General features: G+C 37.9%; 1 protein-coding gene across 1 annotated transcript in view; it reads right to left on the bottom strand.

Moving 5' to 3' along the window:
- Positions 1 to 9,343, bottom strand: part of LOC109912512 (zinc finger DHHC-type palmitoyltransferase 7) — a 63,323-nt gene that overhangs the window by 30,035 nt on the left and 23,945 nt on the right. Inside the window, 3 exon segments of the mRNA XM_048606012.1 lie at positions 1,784 to 2,105; positions 3,333 to 3,402; positions 4,551 to 5,595. Of these exon segments, the coding sequence (XP_048461969.1) occupies positions 1,784 to 2,089 (306 nt within the window). The 5' untranslated portion in view covers positions 2,090 to 2,105; positions 3,333 to 3,402; positions 4,551 to 5,595.

The raw sequence follows: 9,343 nt of genomic DNA, 5'->3' as shown, positions 1-9,343 counted from the left end.
GAAAGCTGACGTTTCGGGCCTAGACCCTTCTTCAGAAAAAAGGGTCTAGGCCCGAAACGTCAGCCTTCCTGCTCCTCTGATGCTGCTTGGCCTGCTGTGTTCATCCACCTCTACACCTTGTTATCTCAGATTTTAAGAATGTCAGGCTTTGGGAAGACTTGTACATTAAACTGTTGATTTCATTCAAAGCATAGTGGAGTTGACGATGTAGGTAAGCACAAATTGGCATTTCTGCTTGGATATAAAGCCCATGTGATTCATATTGCCATGGAGATGGGCTTTCAGTAGGAAAGAGTTCATAACAAGACATTGGAGTTTCAGCTTACAGGTTTTCCTAAGGTAACTCTGAAACTCTCAGACACAAAGCAGTCTGCAAGAGTGAGGGAAAGAGCCCTGAAAATAGAGGCAATCAGTCCAGCTTTCCCAATGCTCACCACACAGAATGCAGGTGAGAAGTTGTACACAGATTCAAAAGATCAAGCTTGTGAGATACTGAAGGAGGCTTGAACACCTGGTTACCTTAGACGAGAGAAATTGAATCTTTAGTGTGGACAACACAGCAAAAGGCATTTCTGGGTTTAGAAGATACCCGGTTAAAGAAAAACGCGGGAAACAGTGGCTGGGATTAGCTTTAGGTTCTGGAAGAATTAAGTGTTAAATTCATGAATGAAAAAAGTATAACTGTGGCATGAGATTCACAGTTGTTTCAAAAGCTACTAGTTTAGAACATAAGTAACCTTAATATGGTCTGTCAATACTGTTTTTGCTTTGTTTTGCTTATTAGTTAATTTGTTCCCATAAAAGTCTTAAAACTTGAAATCTTATTGTGTGATCCTTTTCAGTCAGTAACTAGAAATTTAAATACCATTTTAAAAGTTATTAGTGATTCTGGAGATTATTAAAAAAAAGGTATATATTGTTTATGTCAAACGACAAGATGAGAAAATCTAAATCCATATCAGAACAATCGCAGTCTGATTATTCTGGAGTTGGCTTGATTATCAACAAAGCAAGCAAACGAATCTTTAAAATAACTTCTTGAACTGCTTCACCAAATTTTTTAAACCTGTATACTATGAAAAAATATTGAATTGACCATAACTTATTCATAGCTACATTGCTCACAAGTTTAGGTCAACCTGACCATATTATGTATCATTTCCGCCCAAAACGTGCTCCAAATATCTAAACATTGAGGGTAAAAGTAGTGTCTCGAAACAGGTAATTTTCTTGAATATAAAGGATAAACATTGGAGGTAAACTTAAGAGTAATCAAATATTTTTCATTAATTATCTGTCAAATTAAGTTAAAAGATGAAAAAGCTTCAATGAAAACAAGCAATATCATCTCCATTTTAACAATTCTTTTCCCTAATCACTTGTGAAATCACTGACTTATTCTGGAGTTATGGCTCCATTATCGGTTACTTACCAAGGGTGTTATTCTTTACACATGAATGCAGATGGAAAGGCCAACTGCCTGAATGTTAGCGTATTTCTGTACACAAACACAGGTGGCTAGCTGTCAAATAGGAAACAGAAACCTTGGCCGATCTCCCTATCTTAGCCATACTCATGTTGATTTTAGTCTCCCGAATACTGCTGAAGCTGAAATCAATGAATCTGACATACATCGAGATCATACCCCCTCAATATGCACAACCAAACACCACTTTATCTGAAGGCATCTCCAAATGAGTTTTAATATAGCCATAACTATTAATATTTCAACTGAGTTTATTTGATACTGAATAAAAATACATATGATGTTGTATGCACTTACTGGGTCTGTCAACATTGTTCTCAGATGGGATGATAGAGCCAGCACTGCCAGACTATTAAATACAATGCCATTTATCAGTGAGTACCAGTAGTCTTTGGAAGGCAACAGCATTACAAAAGTCACAACAAAGTCGGCGTATAAAACCAGTAGCCAGGTTATGACAGCGCAGACCATTCCACATCCATCACGAATAAACCAAATCCGATCCACCACTTCCACATTTCCGGCCGAGCATTCAAAGTCATCTTCGGAGCTCAGCAGAGGATGATGGTCAACATCCCGGAATCGGTGCCCTGACGACTGCATGATCTGTCAGTCTCATCTATAAAGCCAATTGTGCACAAAAAAAAAAGGCAAGAGCAGAGTATTTGTCAGCGTTTTTACTTGTCTCCTTTCTTGAAAACATTATCTGGCATTTAAGGCATTAACAGTTTTCTTTAAGTTGATCTCCAGTTTAATATTTTAGGAAGTAATGTCATACAATGTATTGCAAATGAAATCCCAATATTTGTTTTAAAATTTAATATACCACATTTCTCCTTCTTACACAGACTTTGTAACTAATGAATTTCTTTGTGCTACATATATATATCAGTCACAGTACAAGACACTTGAAAGTAAATGTCCAAAAATGTGCAATGAGCAATTAAGAAATATTGCTCGTTTACATTTATGGAAAATAAATATAACTGTCGATCAATAAAGCATCGGTGTACCTTCAGCAATATAATTCCAAGACAAGGGTAAACATATTTACTTCATTGGAGCAACTATTAAAATCTTACTGGATTCAAACCTTTCTAATTAAACAGTCCTTGCACTAGCATAACACAAAATCATCTTTGATTGTGTTTTTGTGATCAAGCACAGTAGGTGTTCAACTTTTGGCAGAAGGACACGGGAAAGTAGAAAAACAGGTGAACATCTGAAACCAATTTTGGGGTCAAGAGAACAACGCTATTCTTTCTTCAAAAGGAAACATAGATTTCTACTTTTATCCGTCTTCGTTAGGATGAGATTTATGCTCTGTTGTTGACAGAATTGGAAACTCAATCTTACAAACACTTCTCCCATCCAAGGGCAGTAAATTGGAAAATTTATGCAAGTTAAATATGCTCTGGTGTTAGAAATCCAATCATAGATACTTGTAGCAAGAGGAATATTCTGTTTAACATACACTTGGTGCTCACTCAAAAACAAAAATCTTACTGATATCTTGTAACCTATTCATTTCAGAAATGTTTAGAAAAACAAATTAAAATCTAAGAAGAAATGGAATTTTAAGTTAATTGTTTATTTAATTCATAAGAGCTAAAATGATTTCACCTCTGCATACCAGCATATACCAATTTGATCTAATTTTTTTAAACAAACATTTTACTTGAAATTATTGCTCTCATTCCAACCATCAGTCAATATAAATAGTGCAAGTCTGTGAGAATTAAATTTACCAAGCAACTTTACAGTTAGTAAAGAATAGAACTTTTTTTTTTAAGTACATAATTTATAGGGCTGTTTAGCAAGTCAACACATTAAGAACAATTCTTACCTAAATTCCTCAGGTTTTTCCATGAAGTTTTTCTGAATCAAAACTGCTTTTCTGAATTATTTTGAAAGACCTGCAGAGAATATAAATGACAACTCTTATTCACCATCAATTATTAAACATTTAATCCTCACAGCTGACTAAAACATCTGATCTTATATGAAATCCAGGATCCCATTAAAAAGCATGAACAGCTCTTTCACTTATTGTCTCTATTCAGCTCATGTAGTTTACTCTTAATGCTTAGGGTCTTTGGTCAATAGTTAAGGACTTCTCATTTCTAAGGACATTGTCTTTGCACATGTTCAGACAGATACCTGAAAATTTGCCCTTCAGTCATACAATAATAGAAGTAGAAGTAAAATCAGAAAAGCATGTAAAATTGTGTTTTATCTAATTAGGTTTCTGTGTAAACAAACCGTGGTTTTCATATAAGGTCTTGTTTTAAGCAAAGATGGGAACACTGATGAGAGAAACTGAGTAGCATGTGGTAAAGTGGAGCAATTGGTTAATTGGGGAGAAGTGATAAAATTGACAAGACAATTGGTTATTAGGAGGATTCTATTATTAGCAAACACAGCTGACAATCCACAATCTTAAATGGTATTTGGCATTTCAGCTTTAAAGATTATAGTAATAATATAAGGTGGAAAAGATACACCATTAACCCTATCATACCCTCCAGAAAGGTTGGCTAACCTGCTGAGGTGGAATATTTTAATCTTCACATGTTTGGTGCTCAAAACTGAACAAGTATCCCTGCTAGAGTCTGACCAAGGATCTGTAGAACTTGACAGCAGATCTTCAGTAAAGCAACTCCATCTGCTTCTCCATTCAGCACGGCATAATCTTAAAATTTTAGTGCCTGCACCACAACAGATTTCAAAGATAATTTGAAATCTCACTTCCTTTCAGGTAATAGGGATTTGCTGTCACTGCACAGAGTTCACACTCCAACAGATAAAACAAGTGTTTCAAATGCTACAAACAGCAGTATAAGCTTCTGCATGTTGAATTTCTGTAACAAAGCTGGAAATCTAATCAAAATGCTAGAAATCTAACCTGAGACAGGCAGAGACAAAGACAAGCATTATTGTCATATGATTGAATCAATTGGATTATATGGAGTATGGTTATACTGAAACCAATAATTATACAACAATGAGGATGCCATTTCAACAGAAGCATTAAGGGTAAGAAAATGGTCTTGTTAACACTTACTTCTTGGGTAACATTAATTTGGCTTTGGAGTTTCAATATGCCATCCATGATGCATCCATCCCCGTGGAACTAATGTTAAAGGATGCCATATTGGTGGAGGCCCAGACATTCATGCACTGAATGTTTAATGTTTCCTTGTAGAACATGCAGATTGAGATGTCAATCAGCACAAAACACAGCAGTGAAGCCAGCAGGGCCAATTTGTGACTGCTCCTACTAATAACCACTATTTATCTTGCACTGACTATCACATGCACTCTAGAATCATAGAATCCCTACAGTGTGGAAACAGGCCCTTCGACCCAACAAGTCCACACCGACCCTTGGAGCATCCCACCCAGACCCATCCCCCTAAAACCCACCCATCCCCCTAAAACCCACACATCCCTGAACACTACGGGCAATTTAACATGGCCAATCCACCTAGCCTGCACATCTTTGGACTGTTGGAGGAAACCAGTGCACCCAGAGGAAACCCACACAGACACGGGGAGAATGTGCAAACTCCACACAGATAGTCGCCCAAGGCTGGAATCGAACCCGGGTCCCTGGCGCTATGAGGCTGCAGTGCTAACCACTGAGCCACTGAGCCACCGTGCCGCTCCTCTGTCTCTATGTTACTGAGAACCTCTAGAATTCTCTCAGTGGGGAGCTAGAAGCTCACCATACAGGGCAATGACACAACAAATCCTGATCAAGGGACTGACATCAGGAGGGAGGGAGGTCATTTTATCTCCCTACCCCTACCCCATCCTTGCTGTCAATCATCCTTACTGAATCTCCCTTCCTTGAGCCCTCCTGTCAGACTACACTTGTGTCACTTCCATGGCTGCAGTATTGACCTTGTGGGATGAGGCCCTTTCTTCTTTCTTCTCCCCTGGAGTTTGATTAGGTAGGGAGGGAAGGAGCATTAATTCCAATCATACAGTTTTGGTATTTGATCTGATGGCCGCAACTGTGAAATCAAGTGACAGTGCTGTGGCTTTATCATCACTGTCTTCTTGGTGTTACTTCATTGCCTGGCCAGGTTGTACCTTTTGGATATCTGAAAGGTAAAAAATACAAAGTAAAGCTGCAGTACAGGGAGTAGGTAAGCTAGAGGTGCCACTTACACCATTTGCAGCTTGAAAACCAGAACATCCATTAGGAGAAAGGGTAAGTGAAATATGAAGAGGATTAGGTGTGAGAATACAATCATTTTAAATGGTTTCAGATCTGTCGTTCACTGTGCATTCAGTAGCAGATACGACAATAATGGCTAACAACTTCTCCTCGAGAGGGATTAGGACGTGCAAACTACACTATCCCCCTGTAAATAGAATTTAGGGCCTCCAGTTATATGCCACCTTACCGTCATTGTACATCAGGCAATCTGGTTGATCTGGTTTTTGTGGTTGAATGGCTGTCACTAAGAGATACTTGAGTGTTGTGGGATAGGAGTATTGCGGGATAGGAGTATTGCAGCAATATTAATTGTGCGAGGAAGTGGTGAAGCATACGAATATTAGTGATGAAGCCCAATTGATAAAAATTTACAGTGGGCCAGTGATGAGACTGTGATGAATTAAGGAGTGACCATGGCTAAAATTGGAAATGCTACAATACAGTATTTGAAGATATATTTTATTGACCTTGACCAACTTCTTGCGCCACTTTATCTATATCTTTGGGCTTGACTCCTCATATTGATCTCCAGGACTATCTGTTCCCATTTCTCAATATATCCTCTTACAGCCACAGGATATCTTTCCTCTCCTTTTCCACCAAAATCTCAACTGCTGCATGTAAAAATCCTTACAGCCTGCTTTCTTTCCCTTTTTGTAATACTTATTCTATTCCATGTCAGATCCTCTTTCACAATGATGAGCACCAACTCCAGCTACAATGCACCTCCTCATTAAGAAGTACAGACTAGCTTTTAAGTGCTGTTAACAATTCAATATTGGCTTCATGCTAATGCAGTTTAGTTAAAAGTGGCTACAGGCTGCTTTAAAGATAATGTCTACCATGGTCTCATGCCTTTTCTCCAAGGGCTATTCAATTTAGCACCTACAATATTCTTCCATAATCGTTTTCATTGTAGTTATTTGCTAATAACAACCTGCTAAAAAAATTGGGCATTAACTTCAAGTGAAAGATTGTGGGCTTCGCTGGCTGGGCGATACTGTTTGGGAGTGAGATCCAGGTCTACAACCCAGCGACAGTGAAGGAACGGTGATCTATTTCCAAGTCAGGATGTTATGCGGCTTGGAAGGGAACATGCAGGTGATGGTGCTCCCATGCATCTGCTGCCCTTGTTCTTCTACATGGCAATGGTCGTGGGTTTGGAAGGTGCTATTAAAGGAGCGTTGGCTAATTTCTGCAGTGCATCTTGCGGATAGTAAACACTGCTGCTGATGTGAGTCAGTTGTGGAGGAAATCATTGTTTAATCGTGTGGTGCCAATCAAGAGGGCTACTCTTTTCTGGATGATGTCAAGCTTCTTGAGCGTTGTTGGAGCTGCACTCATCTAAACAAGTCGAGAATATTTTAATCACACTTCTGACTTGTAAATTATGGACTGGTTTTGGGGAGTCAGGAGGTGAATCCTAGAATCCCTGCAAGAATCCTAGCCTCTGATCTGCTCGTGTAGCCACAGTATTTCGATGGCAAGTACAGTTTACTTCCTGGTCAATAATAACCCAAGGATGTTAATAGTGGGGATTGAGTGATGGTAATGTCAAGAGGCAATGACTGGATTCTCTCTTGTTGGAATACTGTTAAGGAATGTTCTTGCACTAATGAAAGAAACAAATATGATTAGTCATCTATATACAGTGGAAAGAAATATTGATTTTCTTTTCCCTTCTGCTTAGACAGCAGATATAATTTCAAATTCAATCTGCCACCACTGGCCATTTTCAAGCAACCTTTTAATGTACTCAGATTGAGACTACAACGACGCAAGGATGAAAGTTTGCAATCCTTATGGTTTTCTTAATTAGAATTTATACAATTTATAATTTCAAGTCTGTATTAAGTCTGGAAAGCTGCAAAGAGAAAAATGGCTTTGGTCCAAACAATATTAGGTTTATGCAGATTACATTATGAAATATGATTAGATTCATCAGAGATAGAATTAGGATCCATTCTAAAACTCCCAACATTGTGAAACTTAAGCTGTGGTTCTCTGGCCAGCAATGTAGACACTGCAGCTGTGTATACATGCTTGGTTGTGGTGCTCCATTTGCTGCTCAAATACTTGTTAAATATTTAACGTTAGCAAATAGCTGATGGAACAGTTGGCCCTTTGCCAATTGTCAAGGTTAAAATAATAGTTAAAATTTTGGCTGCCAGTATCATTTTAAAATTTTACTGTTATAGTGAAGCTGATGCAAATTTAAGAGGTAAAGGTTTGCCGCACAATATATGTAATGAGGCTGCATTGGTTGCTCAGGCTCATTGCCCCTAAAATTTTTAGATTTGATAATTAAATGCAATGCTTTTATGGGGCTTCAAAAGTCAAGCATGTAACATGGATGAGATTCATGCATAAAGCAAATGAGGTGGGTTCTTGTCCTGGAAGCACCACTGACGAATAAACTAGGTTCCAGCAGATTTTATGGCTACATTCTTCACTGACTGCCCACAAATCACCAGATTGGTTCGATTCTCTGTACTACAGTGGGGTTTTAACTCGTGACTCATGATTGCCAGTCCAATACCATAATCAATAACTTACAAAATTCTTTTAGGAGGAAGTCTACGAATACAGATCAAAAACTCTTCAGACTGCCACTGTGTGTGTAGCATAAAAACCTAAAGAACTGTGGATGCTAGAAATCAGAAACACAAACAGAAATTGCTGGAAAGGCTCAGCAGTTCTAGCAGCTTCTGCAGATAGAAATCAGAGTTAACATTTCCGGTCAGTGACCCTTCCTAAGCATGTCAGGTTCCATTTTCAGCATTGCAGCCTAAAAAATCATGCATGAGTTTGTTTTAAATATACAGTTCCAGAAGTAATCCCCGTTAACCTACTTTTTGCTAGACACATTTCCATTTTTTTCACTTGTTTTGACTATAGAATTACTAAATATAATTTTTTTTACAGACATTATTTCTCAGCTGTTCTCAGGCAAAATTCTAGTAGCTTCCAGAGATGTGATATAAAAAATGTAATCACCACATAAGTGAATTACAAAGCATAAATTCCACATTCAGGATCATGCAGGTTAATCTTAGACAGCAATAAATAATGTAAAGATTAACATGAAGAGCAATCACACTTAAATTCTATGAGTTTGCTTAAAGTTTATATCAATTATAGTTCCAAATTAAAATTTTTCTCAAAATTATACAAATCCTGTATTTTCTCAAATATATTCCAGTGAGCTACTCACTTTTAATTCATTTTGCACTGTAGACATCTAATGTTCATGTTCACTTCTGCCTCAGCATTTAAACTGCTCCTCACTGCCAATAGTCTTATCCACTCAAATTTGCCCTCAGCCACTGGAGATTAGTGGGAGAGAAAAGAACACTGACCAATTTTTCTGTGAAACATAAGGAGCTGAAATTAGGTTGAAGACCAAAATAAGATGCAAGTCTGAAACTTAATTTGGACTGTCAATGATTAATGCATTAGATTTAAGCTAATTTAGAATTTCAAACATCTTCAGTTTACCTGAAGCACTGACTATTCGTTCCACCAAATTAGCTAGTGTCTAGAACTGAGGGCACAGTGCTGCAATAATTTTAGTTCATGACACCCGTGACCAATATTACACAATTTCTTTTTCCTAGCCGGCTACTTAT

This window comes from Rhincodon typus, chromosome 15 (genome assembly GCF_021869965.1).
Source record: "Rhincodon typus isolate 14 chromosome 15, sRhiTyp1.1, whole genome shotgun sequence".
Taxonomy (NCBI): Eukaryota; Metazoa; Chordata; class Chondrichthyes; order Orectolobiformes; family Rhincodontidae; genus Rhincodon; species Rhincodon typus.
This window is presented reverse-complemented; position numbering and strand designations above follow the sequence as displayed.